Source organism: Carassius carassius, chromosome 38 (genome assembly GCF_963082965.1).
Source record: "Carassius carassius chromosome 38, fCarCar2.1, whole genome shotgun sequence".
Classification (NCBI taxonomy): domain Eukaryota; kingdom Metazoa; phylum Chordata; class Actinopteri; order Cypriniformes; family Cyprinidae; genus Carassius; species Carassius carassius.
The window spans coordinates 8,978,184-8,998,556 of record NC_081792.1 but is presented as its reverse complement, the minus strand read 5'-3'; the positions used below and the strand labels follow the sequence as shown (position 1 = coordinate 8,998,556).

General features: G+C 38.3%; 2 protein-coding genes across 3 annotated transcripts in view; one reads left to right on the top strand and one right to left on the bottom strand.

Annotated features, from left to right (window-relative positions):
• LOC132119277 (calcium/calmodulin-dependent protein kinase type 1-like) overlaps nucleotides 1–20,373 on the bottom strand; it is a 497,060-nt gene that overhangs the window by 451,201 nt on the left and 25,486 nt on the right. The window lies entirely within an intron of this gene.
• LOC132119262 (mitogen-activated protein kinase 14B-like) overlaps nucleotides 1–20,373 on the top strand; it is a 42,478-nt gene that overhangs the window by 5,488 nt on the left and 16,617 nt on the right. For both annotated transcript variants that reach the window (XM_059529075.1, XM_059529073.1), the window contains exons 2-3: nucleotides 15,032–15,161; nucleotides 19,615–19,673. In XM_059529075.1, coding sequence (XP_059385058.1) covers nucleotides 15,032–15,161; nucleotides 19,615–19,673 — 189 coding nt within the window. The remainder of the gene's footprint in view (nucleotides 1–15,031; nucleotides 15,162–19,614; nucleotides 19,674–20,373) is intronic.

The following is a 20,373-nucleotide window of genomic DNA, read 5'->3' as shown; positions in this document are numbered from 1 at the left end:
GTCCTTAGAGCTCCTAAAGTAGTTTAACATCCCGAACAAAGCTTATTAAGGAATCTTTCAGAACATATTTTCACGAAGAATAAGGATAAAACAGAATAAAATTGCAGTGCATTGTATTTTATTATTTACTGGGAAAAAGCTTTATAGCTTTTGCTGTGAAATTGTAAACAATCCTTCAAAAAAAGTGCCAATGGCATGAAACCTGAATGGAACTCACAATTTAAAGTAAAATCCATCAGAAGGTTGTCCAGAAAAAAAAATAGGACAGACACAAAAAACCTGCTGTGTGAAAAAGAGCAGTGAATAATACTTAGAAAAAAAGTGCATTTCAAATATCTACATTTACCTCTCTCATTCAGTCATAATTAGGCTGCACGACTGAATTTTGAACTGGTACTGGTTTAGGGAAGTCGTGGCCTAATGGTTAGAGAGTCGGACTCCCAATCGAAAGGTTGTGAGTTCGAGTCCCGGGCTGGCAGGAATTGTGGGTGGGGGGAGTGCATGTACAGTTCTCTCTCCACCTTCAATACCACGACTTAGGTGCCCTTGAGCAAGGCATCAAACCCCCAACTGCTCCCCGGGCGCCGCAGCATAAATGGCTGCCCACTGCTCCGGGTGTGTGCTCACAGTGTGTGTGTGTGTGTTCACTGCTCTGTGTGTGTGCATTTCGGATGGGTTAAATGCAGAGCACAAATTCTGAGTATGGGTCACCATACTTGGCTGAATGTCACGTCACTTCACTTCACTTCACTAAACGACAAACTGATCACAGAACATGTTTGTAAAGCTTTAAATGTTAACTGTTAAAAAGCAATGTTATCAGCTTTTATGACTAAACATTTGCAAACAACATTGTACATTGTACAACATTGTGTTGTTCACAAATCGCGCCTAAAAACGCGTGGAAAACGCTAGGCGCACCGCTTTCTCCTTCTTTCCAAAGCGCTCGCGCAGAAGCGCCCCTGAGGCGTCTGCCTTTGCTAAGCAACCATGACGTGCTCTCTCCTTGAAGATGCGGAAATTTCAGCAAAGGATAAATGGATTTGCAGCTCAAAAAATCGCTTGCAGTAGCTCTGCTACTAAATTTATTTCAAAATGGAAATCCATATACAACTATGATCAGCTGTTCCTTTCATCTTGACTGAGCTTTTAACGTTGTTACGGGAAAGGATGAAGCTGATTGGTTAGTTCTTGTCACATGACCCGCGGTGCGGTTGCTGCATTCTGAAAAGTTGAAATGCTTTTAACTCGATGCGGTGCGGTGTTGGAAATAACGAACTTGAGCGCGCAAAAGACGCGATATGTGAACGTCCCCTTAAACAGTGCAGTAGTGCAGAGTTTACAGGTTACTCTTCTTTTTTTAAAGGCTCAATGTAAAGTACTCCCACATCACGCTGAATGCTGCAGACATAGACATCATATGATGTCTATGGCTGCAGAGACGCTGTTCGGGAAGCTCGTGACATAAAACAAGGCCAGCTATTGGCTATTCGCTACTTCTCCTGTTGTACTGGCTGAGTAAAACCTGCGGTGGCTCATTACTGCCGCACTTTGGTCACCACAGATTTGAAATATGCACGAAATGAGCCGCTTACGGCAAATAAAAGTTATTTAGCAACGAATCGATGACTAAATTAGTTGACAACTATTTTCGTTGTTTCAGCTCTAACTACAATACCTTTCTCCCCAGTCTGGCACAAATGGTTCGATTAGTTCTGGGTTTGATGAAGACCTGCCTTCCGAAAAACAAAATGTGTTGTGATTGGTTAGCTGTCCCAGCGCGTAGTGATTGGCGAACAGCTCAGACAGTGTTTCAGTACTGCCGGCCCCTTGCCAAGTTCTGTCTGCTCCAGTATAGTTAAGATGGCATCAATATTGTCATCAATTTGAGCCAGATTCAGACCCTGAGAATATTAAACAAGAGGATCACGCTTAAACTTTGGATGCACCGATATTGCAAGACATATTAGAGTGGTAACATTATTGTTATTTTTTTGGGCTAAATCACATTTTAAATAGGATGTCAAAAACTGCTTAAAAACCACTACATTTAATATCTACAGATAAGCGCAGGTAATATGTATTACATCACAGAAACGGCATTCAACTTATACTTTGAAACGTAAATCACAAAGACAACAACAAATAAAGCAGCACACTTAAAGGCTGTGATGCAGATACAGCAGATTTTCTTGACAAAGGGGGAACTTCTCCATCTTTCAGCAAAAGCCCGAAAGCAGCACTGTACTCACTCATGACTCCCTCAAAACTTGACGCTACAGCAGCACTTCTGTGTCGTCGTCTTGTTTGATCCACTCAGCCTAGTGTTCAAACCATGACCTCAGCCCTCCCCACCAACCAACCATTTCCATAGGCGGGATTTATTTTAATAATATTCTAATGGGCTGCTTTGTGACATCACAAACCCCGGAAAACAACGCTGTAGTTCAAACTAGCCGTTTTTTGTAGTTCTTGAAAAGGGATTTTTTTTTTTTTAATTAAATATCTCCCTTTGGAGTCAACTTTGAGATTTATAATTTAGTAGATTTTTTTTAAGTCCAAACATACAAACTACACACGGACTAAAATTCAAAAATTAAAAAAGCATAATAAGGACCCCTTTAGGGATTATCTGCTTGTTACGTCTAACATCATCCTTCACCACTTCTGGGTCCTAACGCTCTGCCAGACGCCCCTTCAGAAAACAACAAACTGTGTGCATATACACACTCACGATGTCACGTAATACTGAAAAATTACAACCCTAACCTTTTTCTCTATACTGAAATCCCAGATAGCCTGACAGTGATTCAGCTAAAATATTACCGTCTAAGACACGGTGAGTACGGAGAGCCGTCAAACTGACTTCATCAGAGCAAGAATGCCATTCCAGAGCCGGAAGCGATGGCAGACTCTTGTTTTCTCAGTGTATTGACTTGCGTGGTTCAATTGTTCGTCCACAAGACTTGGACTGTGCACTAAAAAAGCAAGTAGGGTTATTTTTGATTTCATAATGTACAATCATGATTAATACCATTGGCAAAACTATCACTGTACATTGCCATATAGACGTTTTAATATTTTTGTCCATCCATTTTTTCAAGGCACTCATTATGTCAAGATCTAAAATTGGTTTAATCCAAGTCTTCTAAACAGATGAACATTTATGATATATGATGAACAGATTTTATATAGGCTGTGATTTACATTATTTTACAGACTTTTATTTTTTGATCAATTACCATTACAAAAATCTCAATCTTAAACATTTGCTCATTCTGTGTATTTGTGTCTTTAAAATAGGTTAACTTACAGCGCGAGGAAGCTTGATTTCAAACTGAATTGAATTTACCAAAAAAAAAGACAAGTAGGCCTACACGGTAATACAATTATAAAACAAATGACCTCAATTCAGTTGAGGTATTCAAAATATGACAACACTGAATTTTTATAAGCAGTGATTTAAGAGCCATATACAATATGTTAGGTCTATTTATTTAGATAAATGAACAGCAGATGGCTTTGACCTGTAATGACTGTAAAATATAGTGATGCAGTAGACAGACTAGGATATTTATATGTACAAATCAGACAAATATCCTATTCCAAAACATTTCTAGCACAAATTTACATGGTAAAGAAAATTAAAGTTCCTTCTTTGTTAAAAGACTTTCTGGTGCATTTCACTTACAACCAATACAACTTCTATAAGGATTTTCATTGGTCAGGTGTGGATCTATTCTGAATGTTTGACAACTTTTGACAAAAAAGACAACTTTTGAAAGGAGCAAAGAGAAATAATTTCTACTTGAAAAGCACGGTGAGATAGCGACTGCACACAGTCTGCTCACAAGCAGTTCATTTGTATAAGTTAGGCCTAATTCTGTGATTACATGACAGCGTTCTCATGTTACAATAAAGCGCACACCACATGTGCACAGGAATGATTCATATTATGCGGAATTCCTGCAATCCCGAGCAGACATTCCGACTGTAATTGACAGGAGACGGATGATTGTCAAACTCACTGTCGGAGAGAAGAGAGTGACGATTGTATCTGTTATATTCGGTAGATACTGTGGAAAATGAGTAATGGAACCGTGTCAGATATTTCAGTATCGGTATCACTATAATGCTGTTCAGTTGATGTCAGAATCTGTTGAGATTCTTAGAAGTGTGTTTTGTGGACGCAGCAGTGGGATTTCTAGCCTGTAAGATGCACAAAAGTGTCAAGCTGTGAGTGTTTGCAAAAGTCCCAAATTGTCCAGGTCTTGTTGTTATACAGAACAGACGTGGAATCTGCCAGAAGGCTCAGACTGCAGCGCTCTGGAAGTTTGGGGCTTTCTCTTGGAGAAGCTGGATCAAAGAGAAAATCCATCTGTAATACAGAGTCGTTGTTTGAGTGAGGAACAGAGGTGTTTGTCATCCGAGTGCATTTTTCAAGAACATGATGTACGATAGAATCAGCAGATTGTAAGCACATTCTGTCTGTTTCTTCTTCACTCATTAAATTAAAGCTATTTGTGATGTATGATGCAGGGCAGAGGGAACACAGTGACTGACTTACTGACTACTTTGTGGTGCTCTTCATTGGAAACCGCGTTGGCCTGCTTCAGGCCTGTTTTGCTGGGGTTTGTTCTTCATGATCTAGGCGAGGTCGAACTGAATGCAAAAATCTCCCTTGTCATTGCATTGAAAGGCACATTCCATATTCAGTGCAGAAATAGTTTACCTCACTGTTTGACAAAAGAAACAATTTTTTTTTACTGTTAAAAAAACGTCATGTTGCTTTCCATTGTAAATGCGCTTCTCTGTAAAAAGAAAATAATGGTGGGAATGAATGAGCCAAATTATTTTTGGTAGTATTCAAAATTTACATGACATTTGTGTAACTCAGTGGTTCCCAACCCTGGTCCTGGTGGCACCCCAACACTGTATGTTTTGTATGTAGGGCTGGACGATTATGGCCTAAAGTCAAAACCTCGATTAATTGAACATTTTACCTCGATTACGATTAATGAATGATTATTTTGTTTCTGTTTAGTTTTTTTGCCCTCATAGTTCACTTACAGGGTTTGTGAGGTAAACAGGGCCATAGTTGCGGTTTGCGGGGCCCCGGTTCAGGTTGTACCAGTGGGCCCTGTTTGAAAGTGTTTAATTTGTATGTTCGTTCTGTTTATTTGTTCATCAACATGCCCGCCATGTCCCAGAATGCAATGCGGCGCCCAAGCCCTATAAGGCGCGGTCACTTTAAGAGACAATGAATGCATCCAATATAATACACATACAAATTTTTTCTCAACTGTTTACTTTAACTTAAGACATAACTGACAGTTTTTTCGAACATACTATCCAAGACGGGTATTTTGACATATTTTTATGTATTTGTCAGTACAAGAGCAAAAAGAGACAAATTCGGTGTTCAAGTGTTTTGAGACGCCTCTCTCTGCGTGAGCCCTGAACACAAGAACACCGCGGTGCTGAAGTGGGCTCTTACACATCCTTTTCTGTTTGTTTAAACTGCGATTTGTTTTTGTTTGTTGAGGTGCAGGAGGAACTTAAAGGAGAACTTTTGCAAACGAGAGGTCTGTTCAGTGTTGCTGTCTGTGATGCGCGGCTCTCTCTCCACGTGCGCACCGAGCACAGCGCGCGAGTAACCAGCTACTCAGTTCAGCTTTTCCACGTCTTGTGTTTGAATGCTTTAAAGTCTTTTGAAGGGTTACATTTGCAAGTGGCAAGGCTTAATAAAATGTGTAAATGATATGCTTTTGTGTCGACACGCAGGAGCTTTCTGTCAACTGTCCTGAGCGTCTTTTTAGACTGGCCTCAGCCAGACGGTTGAGATCGACTATTAAATGTGGGATATTTTTTCCTATTGAAAGAACGATCATAGCTCACTATCAGCAGTTATTTTAACTATGTTCGTAACATTTCTTACATATTATTGCTCGGTGTAAGAGATAAATAAAGATTAAAGGTAAACATTACCAGTACGAGTGATTGCGTGTGTGAATTAGTCTCTATATTATTGTGTAGCTGGGGGTTGTAAATAGCCTAGTTCCTTCAAACGTAGAAAAATATGCTATAATAAGTTTTGAGATTCTAAGATACTTTAGTTATAAATCACAGGACAGCGCTGACAACTGCGTTCCTCTGTGCGCGTGATCTTCACAGCTATGAGTTTTCGTTGCACAATGCAGCTGCGCGAACATGGTAGCTCGATATAATAATATACATCCGATTGTCTAATCGCTTGAACGTCCAAACCATAAAATCAATACAACTGACAAAGTTTAGTGAAGACTCCAGGCTCACCGCTCGCGCGCCATCACTATGTGTTGAACCAGCGTTCACCTCCGTGTTTTGCTTTTATGCCACTGACTGGACGGGGCAGAGTCATGTGGCTACACACGCTTTTAAGGGGGAAGTATTAACAGGAAATAATCGAAATAAACGACATGGGAAAATTACGTCGGTTAGAGGTTCTAAATTTTGGTTTCGATTACTTTTCGATTAATCGTCCAGCCCTATTTGTATGTCTCCTTAACTAAACACCTGATTCAGATCGTTGGCTCATTAGTAGAGACTCCAAGACTTGAAACTGGTGTGTAAGAGAAAGGCGACATGCAAAATGTGCAGTGTTGGGGTGCCTCCATGACCAGGGTGGGAAACCACTGATATAACATATATATGACATAAGTGATTCTGGCTAATCACATGTCCTTTTCTCTCTCGACAACAAGGAGCAAGGAGGAGGAGGCGCTGCAGTGATGACGTATTTTTGAAGGCAAACTGGGAAGTTTGCTTCATAAAAACCCAATAGGATATTTCCATTGGCTTTTGGATTATTGCTGAATATAAATTCTGTGACCAAGAAAAGTCGATGGTTCTTACTCATTTTATTCTTCTCTAATGAACATAACTTTCATAACTTCATAACTTTTACAACTTCACATCACCACAGTTACATGATTTCAGCGTCACCACCATTAAACTTCTGAAAACTTTAAAAAAGAAACGTGCAAGTTTGAGTTAGAATAGTTAGCAAGAGCACGATTATAAGCACAAATCCAGGTCCAAACACTAATAGTTAATGTAGACAAATAGGTGATAAAACTGCCATGTATCTTTTTATATATTATGTAGAGCTGAAACAACTAATCGATTTAATCGATTAAAATTGATTATTAAAATAGTTGTCAACTAATTTAGTCATCGATTAGTCGCCAAATAACTTTTATTTGCCATAAGCGGCTCATTTTGTGCATATTTTAAATCTGCGATGACCAAAGTGTGGCAGTAATGAGCCACCGCAGGTTTTATTCATAGACTGTATAAAAACATAGGCGTAGTCTCCGTGACGTCACCCGTCGACTCCTGAAGAGAGTTTTTGAAGCCTAAAGTGTGCAGAGCGAGCCGTCGCCATCTTGGCAGCGCATCACCGCGCGACTCTCCCGGACCATCGAAAATGGGCAAAAGGGCGGGAGCTGGTTGCTGAAGCCACGCCCATCTAGCGCGACGGCTGTGACAGCAGTGGCAATTCACCTGTCACTCAAGTGGCCACGCCCTTAATTATGCAGAACTTTAAGGCTTAATATAATTTAAACGGATGAGTTATAAAAAAAAACACCCCCCCCCCCCCCACAGTTGTCATGAAGGGCAAAATTAGCTATATAGACCAAAATAATTTTTTGCACCAGGCTGAAAACATGTTTTTTTCTGCTGTAAAGTTGGGCATTTTAACATGGGGAGTCTATGGGGCCGTTTACACCTGGCCACTTCATGCGTTTTCTCAGATCGGATAGCTATCCGATCGCGAAAAGACCAGGTGTAAATGCCCTCCAAAACGCATTTGAGGCGGATTTGAATCCGATCGCTCAAACCACTTCAGGAGGTGGTCTGGACCGCATTCCAGACAAAACTAGACAAGTGTAAATGCATCTGGTTGTTAAAACCACATATGTAAATTGTACTCCTCCCCAAAATGCTAAAAAAATAAACGTGTGAGGGCGTGTTATAGGCTATATGTAATGTTATAGCCAGATATGACGACGCTACTGGAACACGCACCACCAGATGAGAAGCTGAGCATATATTCATTAAACCAACGTGCAAACTATCGCAAATCAAAGTGAAAGTAAGTCGCGAACGCTTAACACACAATCATCATCATTAATAGTAGAGAAACTAAATGATCTTACCAGTGCTGTTGCCGCTCTCTCTTATTGCGGTCTTTGATTTTGAAATTTTAGCTGATGATCAATAAAATGCAGCTCATATCTGTTGCTTTCGGTGACGTGCACTCCATTAAATCTGCATATAGCGCGGGAATTGAAGATCGGATTTAAATCTGTTTCGCAAAAACACATTCATGTGACCAGGTGTAAATGGAACCGTTTTAATAAATCAGATAGCTCTCCGATCTGAGAAAACGCATGAAGTGGCCAGGTGTAAACAGCCCCTATGGGATTGACTCTCTTTTGCAGCCAGCCTCAAACGGCCAGTCGATGAATTGCAGTTTTAGTCACTTCCTTATTGGCTTCACTAGAGAGAGCGGGAGGTTGCCGCTCTGTTTTATTCAGCCAGTACAGCAGGAGAAGTAGCGAATAGCCAATAGCTGGCCTCGTTTTATGTCACGTGCTTCCCAAACTGCGTCTCTGCAGCATTCAGCTAGATGGTGCCGGATGGTGCAGACAAACGGCAGTGGAATAAGCTTGAGAAAGAAAAGATAGAAAAAGAAAAAAGCGGAAGATAAAACGAATCGAACGAAGTCATCCAAAGTATGAGAGAACTTTACTTTGAGCCTTCAAAAAAGAAGAGTAACCTGTAAACTCTGCACTACTGAACTGTTTAACTTTAGACTATTATTTGTGCAGTATTCTCTAGTAGTCTTCCAGGACCATTCTGGAAGAAAACCTGATGGAGTCTGCAAAAGACCTGAGACTGGGACGGAGATTTGTCTTCCAACAAGACAATGATCCAAAACATAAAGCAAAATCTACAATGGAATGGTTCACAAATAAACATATCCAGGTGTTAGAATGGCCAAGTCAAAGTCCAGACCTGAATCCAATCGAGAATCTGTGGAAAGAACTGATAACTGCTGTTCACAAATGCTCTCCATCCAACCCTGTTGAGCTCGAGCTGTTTTGCAAGGAGGAATGGGCAAAAATTTCAGTCTTTCAATGTGCAAAACTGATAGACATACCCGAGCGACTTACAGCTGTAATCGCAGCAAAAGGTGGCGCTACAAAGTATTAACTTAAGGGGGCTGAATAATTTTGCACGCCCAATTTTTAAGTTTTTTATTTGTTAAAGTTTGAAATATCCAATAAATTTCGTTGATTCTTCACAAAAAATTACAGTTTTATATCTTTGTTTGAAGCCTGAAATGTGGCAAAAGGTCGCAAAGTTCAAGGGGGCCGAATACTTTCGCAAGGCACTGTATCTCTAAAAAGTCTGTTGAATGATAAAGACCCTTTGTTAATAATTTAATTGGAAAAAATGGGCAAAAATAAAATAGAAGTACATAAAGATTAATCGTAAAAATAATCGACAGATAATCGATTATCAAAATAATCGTTAGTTGCAGCCCTAATATTATGTGTTTGTACTGCGAAGTCAACAGTATGGAAGCTCCACTGATACTGAACATCTTAGAAAAATGCTGAAATTTGATTGGCTGCCGGTGGCCATGTTTGTTGATTTGTCTGACTTAAATGTAAAGGTGCAGTATTGATGGCTAGCAGTTGACATGGGTACTGCAGTCCAAATTCAAAATACACTATTTCTCCTGTGCCCTCCTCCTCAGACATGATGCTCAGACGGGCTGCCAGGTTGAGGATACCCAACAGGATCGAGTGCAATTTACAGTGGAATTGATTTAGCTGCTTATTAATATGCCTCTGGTCATAGAGCTTTTTAGTAGTGGTAAACCGTTCAATATTTGGCACTTTTTAAATATCGGCATTGGACGATAAGTCTTTCTGCTTGGCTGATGTGTTACAGGTGGGACTTTTATTTTGACGGTGTTGAGAGCGGCAGCGCCTGAATGACATTCTTCCTCTTGTTTACTGTTGTCGTTAACATTTCTGTTTAATACAAATAAAAGTCTTTCTAATAATCCGATAGAACAGTTAAACAAAGGAATTAATGTATACAGTGTATTATAACGATTGCTTTTATATTATTAGTAATAGAAAGGCAAACATTATAATACTTTCTCGTTTGCTGTCAGCATTACGCAAATATGCATTTATATAAATTAAACAAATCTTTGAATGGCTAATGAATATTTATTTTCACAAACCTTGCAAACTCAGTCGAAGCTAGCTGTGAAATCTTGTGAAGTCTGCATTTTCTCTGTGTAACGCTCGGTTCGTGTGAATTTAATGCTTTACACGTTGAACTCATGATTTCAAATTATGCTGTGCTTTATGCATTTGCCCGCTGTCATATAAATCTCATTTTCTCTGTGTGCTTTATGTAATATGAGTGTTAAACTGACTTTTTTTGAAAAAATATGATTCCCAATGCACACAAACTTCCCAGAATACTGAGTGCCCTGTTGGTTACAGTGTTTACTTCCTTTTTAATTATAGTTTTATTAAATATTTATTTATTTGTAAAAAATACTTTGTCATCTAAAGTATAACTGTTTATTTTACACATTTAGTTTTTAATCCATTGTCAAATTATTTCAACTTTCGTAAATATTAATTAAAATAAAAAGAAAAGAAATATCTGCTTTATATCGGCTATCGGCCCCCTGCTTTCCAAGATATCGGCATCGGCTGTTAAAAAAACCCATATCGGTCCCATATGGATGCTGAGGCTCTGATCTAGTTTTGTTTGCTGGCTTCGTTGGGTGCAGTAAGCTGTGTTTTCTGGCCACTGGTAGATTGGCAGTGGGCGGAATCACGAGGACAAAATAAAAATAGTTAAAAAATAAATTAAAAAAACTATTTTTAATTAGCTTTTTTATTCCAATTAATTAGCTTTGCAACTCGTTAAATCAAAATTATTTTCTTTTTGTTATTGTTCTGAGTTTTTTGCAAATCAGATGTACAGCCAGCATTGGACGAGGCAAAAAAAAAAATTTAGTACATTACATAATAAAGTTTAGATAATCATACAAATTTAATTTTCTCTTGATCATGCTTAAAGCAAGGATTCAGAAGGAACGTTTTGATTCCAAGTTTTTTTTTTTTTAGCTTTTTTGAACCTTAAATCAATGTGTTAATCTAAGTCATGATTTAAAGTTGGCACACACGTCTTCTCTATTGTAATGTTTATCTGAGTTGAAACAGAGATGTTGTTGCAAGGGGGAGGGCAAGTTATGGTTTTTGATTTAAAAATTAGGAGGGAACTTGAATAATAAAAAAAATAGGCCTATTTAAAATGATGCTCAAGTAAGTAATTTACACTGCAATATTCCACAAAACAAAATAAGAGTTTTCAACGTTGTTTTAAACTGACATATTTAGCGACATTTAACTTCTGATGAGCTATAAATGTTCATAAGCTGTTCATTGTTGCTTTTGAGTTTGGTTAATACAGAGGAACAGCTACTCTAATCAAAATGTCCATTATGGGCTACATCAGCGTGTCCTGGTTTGATAGAGATTTGGGACTTTTCCTGTACACTGGTGGTTTCCCATGTTTCACAATCAGCACTGAGTCATTGGCTCAGGTCTCTCTGTGCTTGATCTTTCTTTTGGATTCAATCCAGCTTGCATGTGGTAGACCAGTCCTGCGTGCAGCTGTCTTGTGCTTCAGCACTCTAACTGTACCTAATGTTCAGCCTGTTTACAATGCTTGTAAGTAGATATTTCTCATAAACACAACACCCTTTAGCATCTGCAGTGGAGACGGTTCATCTATGCCTACTTCCACGTCAAGCTAGTTTGAGTCACGCAGCGATTGTTATGTAAGGGGAGAGCAACATTTGCTCAAGACTCAACAGTAAAGCTGTACAGATCTTGACCTTACTGTTGGCACTGTTTGTCTGTCAAACTATATGCCCAATTGTGATTTATCTCGTCTTATCAGTTCAGTTGCATCACAAAAATTTGCACGTGTTCCTGTGAGTTTTTTTTCAAGGGTGTGACAATACAATCAGTTCAGGCATGTGACAGTAAAAAATTAATAAATTATTTATCAATAATAATTATAAAAATAAATGAAAGGTCATTTGGAAAATGAAATTGGGGGTTGATGCTCTTTGGTAGAATATATATTATTTATTTTTTGGCAAAAATATTCCTTTATTAATCAGAATAAGTTTGTCAAAAGAACCAACATTGGTACCAGTCGGTACTGAAATGTAAAAAATGTGACAACACCAGCATTTCCCGCTAGCATTTTGAGCTAGCATCACTTTCTGTATATGTAAGCATGTTAATGCATTAAACATACCATATTTTTCGGACTATAAGTTGCACCTGAGTATAAGTTGCATCAGTCCTAAAATACATCATGACGAGGAAAAAAACATATATAAGTTGCACTGGACTATAAGTCGCATTCATTAAGAAACAAGAACCAAGAGAAAACATTACCGTCTACAGCCGCGAGAGGGTGCTCTATGTTTTCAGTGTAGACTACAGGAGCACTGAGCAGTATAGAGTGCCCTCTTGCTGCTGGAGATGGTAATGTTTTCTTTTTGGTTCATTTCTCTGTTCATGTCAAATTAATTTTGATAAATAAGTCGCACCTGACTATAAGTCGCAGGACCAGCCAAACTATGAAAAAAAGTGCGACTTATAGTCCGGAAAATACGGTAACCAAGGGCTGGGCTGTATGGCCAAAAAAATTATCGCAATAAAATGTTGTCTAAAATGTGAAATACTTCGCAACTACTTAAGATGTGGGAAAGCAGAACATCGCATTTATGAATGTAAAGTGTGTGTTAGGAAATATTGGGCCAAAGTTGTGATTAAAATCGAAATCACTATTGATTAGGGGTGTAACGGTACGCAAAAATCACGGTTCAGTACGTACCTTGGTTTTAAAGTCACGGTTCGGTTCATTTTCGGTACAGTAAGGGAAAGAAATGCAAACATTAAACTGCAGGCTGTTTATTACTTTACACTTTTTAAAAAAATACTTTTTAATAAAATATATATAAAATAAAAAAAGAATAAGAAATAAAATACTGCTGCAAAGTTCTCCACTAAATAAAATACTCTCAGTCTCAAACCAATTTCATATAATAAAATATAATGAAAAATATAAATAAATAACTATGATTTCAGTGCAGCATTACCAATCCCAGCTTGTAGGCCTGCTTCACCAGAACCGTGCCTGACGCGGCGCTGGCGCGCTGCAGCTACTGTAGGTGACATAGAGGGAGACCGCCGAGGCGCCAACAGACCAGGCTCTTGTCTTCATGACAACAATATCTATACTTTATGTTGAGCATAAATATAAAGCCTACTGATAAAGGACACCGTCAACAGTATTGACGGCAAAATAGACTATTAATTATTATATAATTATTAATTTATTTTTTAAATTACATTTATACCTGAATTTATGTCAACCTATAGACTTTCAAACATCAAAGTCATGAATTAATATGTATTTGTGTACAAAATGACATATAAACATATTTTCCTATTCTATTTTGCCTGGAAACGCTTCAAACATGCTTGTGTATCCCTTGAAAAATAGGCGTCAGTTCTATTTCTAGTATGCACGCGTTCTCCGCACGGCTCGAGCTGCGCCTGAGATGCGCGTCTCACGCAGGCAGTCTGCAAGCTCTAACCTGTTAACATGGGAGCTGAATTAAAAACGGGCACGCCACGCAGCTGAGACGCTTGCGCCACGCAGCCAGTGTGTCGTCGGCCTTAGAATCAGCTGCAGGGCGGGATTTGCGCTGAACGCGGAGACTTCCGCCACTTAATCTGTTCGTTTGGAAACACGAAAATCTACTTATGTTCCGCACACGAAATATTGCATTCCGTCACTCGGTACACACGTGCACCGTACCGAAAGCCCTGTACCGAAACGGTGCGGTATGAATACACGTACCGTTACACCCCTACTATTGATCAAAAAATTGTGATAGTATTTTCTTTTTTTACATTTTTATATCTACAAAGGGTGATAGATACGTTGTAGATACACACCAATTCTGTTATGTTAATGGAGCATTTCATGCTTTTTTAACCTTATAATCAGGGGTGCACATAATTTTTTCAGCCTGGTTCTCATAAGAGAACCTGGAGATTTGGGTTGGTCCTCACAAGGAATATAGCGTGCCGTGACCCATTAAATATAACTATAAAAAATGAATTAATAATAGTTATAATATTATTGCACTTTATTTTAGTTTTTTTTTATTTTATAAAATCATAGTAAATAAACGAAATAATAGTGTGTGCTAATATTATAAAAAAATAAAAGGCAGTCCTAGTATTAAATACAAATACATTTATTTTATCGTAAACTTAAAAATAAAATGCTAATATTTACTACTACTTTCTTTGTTTGCCTCTTTAAGAAGAATCGCATCATGTATTCCCCAATTTTAAATCGCTTTGGATAAAAGCGTCTAAAAATAAATAAATAAAAGCGTTTTCATCATATTCAAACTTAAAATCAGCAGGCATTTATTTTGGCGGGTTGCCGGCAAGTAAATATACGCTCTTCCGGATTTAGCGCTGCTGATTAAAGAGCGTCGATGAATGTTACCGTTTTGTATTGTGCTTTGAAAACTGCATGGCATAGCCTAGATTTATGCTTTGAGGTTAAAAATAAAACTTATACAGTACAGTTTGTGATCTAAAATGGTAATTGTGTATAAACAGCTGTCAACTATGTCCGTACGCAAATGCGCCGTCAGAACATATTTATATAAAGCATTTTTTATTTTGATCGCGAATAGTGCTTATAGTCCAAATGATCAAAACGTTCCTACAGTATAATTTTTCATAGGATTGCATGTGAATCTTGGAGCAAACTCCTGGGTAATCTTGCAGTCTGCGATGTTGATCGAATCATTAACATGTTGTTCTTTTTTCCGCAGCTCCGCGTTAGACACAAAGACAGGCCTGAGGGTTGCAGTCAAGAAGCTGTCCCGGCCGTTCCAGTCCATCATCCACGCCAAGCGCACTTACAGAGAACTGCGGCTCCTCAAACACATGAAACACGAGAATGTAAGATGTTTTCAGCTCTTTTTTTTTTTACCTACATATGCAATACAGATCTCTTTTGACAGGCTTGCACTGTATTTATGAAGTTCTCACAGAAACTGACAGTGTCTCTTTTCTTTTCCTCATAATCTGTGACTTCCTGTACTTCCTCTCTCATGACTATTAGAGCATCCTCACATCCTCTGTCAGCACTGATCCCAGTGGGAGATTCAACTGTGCATTATGAAACTATATCGATTGTTGTCTGTGAGCTAATGAGGGAAAGTGGAGAGTTTATGCACTGTTAATGTATAATGCACTGCACTGCAAATCATAAATGCATAATATTGTGCTTAATGTTTTGTATTTTAGTTTAGTTTTTTTTCAAGATTATAGCCTTTTTAAATAGCTTTACGACAGATCTCTCTAATTCTGTTCAAAATGCCTTATTTATGTAGGGCCCTATGATTTCAGGGATGCGGAAAAGCGTGCGGAATTCAGTTGTTAAAATGGAATTTGCTGTATAACGCGGAAAGTCACGGAATTTCTCAAATTGTGGATAAATTAATCAAAAGTAGGTCAGTACACTTGAATCAAATCACGAAATAAACTAGTGTCTGTAAATATTATATGCGAAAAGACCATTTAAATATGAATCCTGAATGTTCTGCATGTAAATGAATGGCCCAGACATGCGGTTACATTCGCTACAAACATACTGAAGCACGTGTGCCACTCATGGTGTTTTCAGCCTCTGTGCTGTCTCACTACATGACAAGATGAACACATGAGTATTTTCATAAGCATGTACCGCTTAGTTTGAGAAAAACACACACAGAAACTAAGGTCTTCACGGAACCCCGCCAAAATAAAAGTTTGGTTTGACTTGAAGAAATTATGACGGAAATATTTTATATATAATATAATCTCAATAATAATAATAATTTTTTTTTTTTAAAGAAATAATCAGAAAAACCAATAAACAGTAAACCTCTGTTGGGCAGCACTTTCAAATTTCAATTCAATTAAAAACATTTTTTTATAAATGAATGTTTTATGCCATTTAATTAACAGAAAAAAAAATCATCAATGTTTTTTTTTAAAACTTGTAATAAATAGTTTTTAAATTGTATAAGTGTAATAAAATGTAATATGGTAAGCATAAAAAGGATTTCATTGGGGGCCTAATTATGGACAAATTCAACATGAGGTTCTTTAAGGTCAGAAGTGCATTAAAGAGCGGAGTGTTGTGTTTTTTTTAGCAGGGATACGGTATGTGCGAATGATCTTATCTGCCTGCTGTTGGCAAGACACTCAATGTACTTTTGCCTAGAAAAAACACTTTTTTTGCCTTCTGGCCAGAGTCCACAAATCTTTGCAGTGTCTGTTTGAGCGTGGGTGAAACTCTACGCTGGATCACAGCCACCTACTCGCTCTCTGTTTCTCCCTCCCTCCATTTTTCCACATGCACACGCATTTGTGTTCCTTGGTGTTGTCTCTCTGTTTTGCAGATGTTAATGTTTAATAAACGCCTGAATCCCTGAACAGATCGGCCCTTCAGACATCAATAAACCCTTTTTCATTTTGCGAACTGTGACCGCTGACAGGCAGCATCCAAGGACCGTAGTAAACACTAGCTGTACTCAGAAGTGTAATATGAGCAAAACACAGCGCACTGATGAAATGTTGCAGCTAAGGGATGTCATAGGTATGTATGACTTTTGTGTGATGATGAAGAATTTGTGACAGCATATCTAAGCTGCACATTTCTGCAAAGCAGAAGAAGCTGCAAGGAGAGTTTTAGGACTATTTTTGCTGTGCGTGGTGTGCTGAACATTTGAAAAATAAATAAATTAGTGCTGTCAACCGATTAAAAAATAATTATATTATATAATTGTTGCATTTATATAATAATGTATGTTGTAGTAATTTCACATTGAATCTCCAAAATTAATGTAATGAAATGGTATATTTTAATTGTTTAATGGCATTGTTTTACTAAGTAACCTATTATTAATAAAGTCCAGTATCATTGATACCAATACTGATACTGATGTCTCTATCAAATGCATTTTACCTCAATTTTCTATTAGTCATTCAGTATTACAGTATAATTTAAAGACATTAATTTGAACTTTTAACTTTAACTTTGTGTTAAACTGAAATAAATAATCGCACAGTTAATTTGAGTTTGGTCTGGAGGAGTGTTGCGATGATGGTGTTGAAAGCCGAACTGAAATCGACAAACAGGTTCCTTGCATGAGTTCCTGGTCCGTAGCGATGTTGCAGGATGAAGTGCAGTCTGATGTTCACCGCATCATCCATGGACCATGACCAAACCCCCCCACCTATATCTCCTCGTCCTCTGTAAAATGCGCTGCACATAAGAATATTTGGGTTGAATCGTTCCGGAACTGTGTTTTAAATACAACTTGACCACAGATTTCTAGTCATGTCCTCTTTTGGAAAACCAAACAAAGTAGTTTCGCTTTCACAGAGAAACACTCAGTGTCTCCACGACATGGCAGCGGTGGCAACAGCAAAAATCAAAGTTACTTCTTTCTTTGCATGAACGATTGGCCGGCATTACACAAATCTTCCCACATAGTGACGTAGACATTTGGGGGCGTGTTAGAACGAGGTATTTTAGGAGGACGTGGTTCACTCTTAACTTTGATGAAGAATATCTCTTTGGATTTGAGACTTTAGTCTTTGCAACTTTACAGAACTTCTTCATGCACCAAGAGCTTGTAACACTCCAAAGAGAAAGGAAAAATTTAAATCGCATCTTGTGACCCAACTTAAGTCCTGAGATTTTGGGTTTCTTTTGGGATGGGGATGATGGTGGAGCGTTTGAAGCAGGAAGGGACTTTGCACAGCTGAAGGTGTTAATAGTTTTGTAAAGAGTTGGTCAGGGCGGGTGTGGGTTGTTAAACCAGGAGTTGCAAATCTACAGTAAAACTCATTCAGGTCTTCTGCAAGTTGTTGATTCGCCTCAGTGCTGGGGTACGGCATCTTGTAGTTTGTAATGTCTTTCAGGCCTTTCACACTGAAGCAGGGGCGTTTGCTGAAAAGTGGTTTTCCAGCTTTTTAGCATAGCTCCTTTCAGCCACTCTGAACCATTTTGTTAGTGTGTTCCTGGCCTGATTGTGCAAGACTCTGTAACCAATGCTGTAGCCATCCTCTTTGAACTTGGGAAGTTTTGCTGGGAACCATGGCTTATCATTGTTGTATGTTAAATAAGTCCTGGAAGGAATGCACATATCCTCACAGAAACTGATATATGACGTTACAGAATCTGTGAGTTCATCTAGATCAGTGACAGCAGCTTACAAAAACACTCCAGTCAGTGCAGTCGAAACAGGCTCGTAATGCCCGCTCTGTTTTGTTGGTCCATTTCTTTACAGTCCTTACTACAGGCACAGCAGATTTAAGAAGTTTTTGCCTTGGTCCGAAATATTTTTGTAAAATATAAATTTTTATCAGATAAATGCAGCCTTGGAGAATAATTGAGATGACTTTATAAAAAAAAGCTTTCCCCAAACTTTTGAACTGAAGTTTAATCGATTGTTGCCGATCTGCCCAAAACACTGTCAGCAAAGGTTGGCCAAAGTTTACAAGTGTTACTGTGGGAAGAAGTGCATCGACAGTTTAACCAGTATGTAATGCACCTACTCCTCTTTCAGTGAGAGAGAGAGATAAAGGTGATGCCCACACAAAATCTAAATGAGAGTTTCACAGAGGATGCAACACATCTCACTCTCTGCGCCGTTTCCTCTGAGAGAAACCGCACTGGGCCGCACTCTCACCAACATCAAGAAAACAACAGCAGTCAAACTATTTCATTAATAGTTCAAATCTGGGATGTTCCAAGCTCATCTCAGGGCCGATTAAGCTTTTAATTATTTTACTGATCGGTATTGAATATCCTAATCCTGCTTCTGTGTTTAACATATTTGAGGAGGTCCTTTGTAACCATGCACTTGAAAGTGATTTATTTACAGTTTCCTCTTATCTGCCGTCAGACTATTTGAGATGTCGTTGTCATAATGCGGTGCTATGGGTTGTGTCTTGCTTCGAAGTTGAATGGCACGCTGGCATTCACGAGCTTCATGCTCTCTAAACTGTTCTCCACTTTTATATATATAATTACTGAAGTAATTGTTATTTTTATATTTGATGTTATATGAATATTGTATTATTATAGGTTTAGAGATTACAATTATATCATTTTTACATTTTACATTGACAGAATTGTGAGAGAAAAAGTCGCAGTTACTTTGCTTTATTTTCATTTTTTATTCAGTGCCGGAAATGGGCTTGCATAATTTCAAGTAACAAAAAAGGGTTATTTATTCATTTATTTTTAAGTGAACAGTGGTGCACACTCAAGGAATTGAAAAAAGCAATTTTACCTTGATATTATGAAGTTGTCATGTTTCAGACTAATTTTCTATGACTCTTGTCTTTGTTGCAGGTAATTGGTTTGCTAGATGTTTTCACGCCCGCTACCTGTCTAGAAGGATTTGATGATGTGTAAGTATTTGGTTCATTTCTAGAAGGTGCTCTGACTTAAATTCTTCCTAGGCTCTTCAGATTGTCAATTCATCTCACTTCATCCCTGCATCCAGAACGTTCTTCTAGTAAATGTTGTTGTAAAAGGTTGCAGGTCTATGGCTTCCGAGCCATACTGAGCAACAGAGTAACAGCTGATATCTATTGGCACACTCTAGTGATTACTCTGGCGTAGCTGCCACACGTCAGTAGCGTGCAGTAATTATTCAATGTGTAGGTGTCTCCATTGCACAACCCTGCATTACTCAATAAAATCTTAATTAGACATGTGTTCCCACTGTGTGGTGAAGGTTCAAGTGCTTTCCATCCAGCTGTCAGTGCAATAATCGAAAAAGCAGCACCTGTCGAGTTCTGCTCTGGGAGGGATGAGGAACATCGTGGCTGCACACGTGATGGGAATATCCGTGGTTACCATGGCAACACATGGTTCTTCTGCTTAGCACAATTTCCTCATAGGCACATATGCAATAACCTGCAAAATGTTATTGCCTTATAATATAACTGCCTCATAAAACAATTAACACAAACAAAAGAGAATGATAGCACTTTCAGGGAGTTATAGATAAAAAATGTGTTGGCTTGGCAATAGTTTCGTATGAGCTGGTGCAGTTATGAAATTTTGGGTGATAAATTGTCTTACTAATAATTACAGTTAACTCTT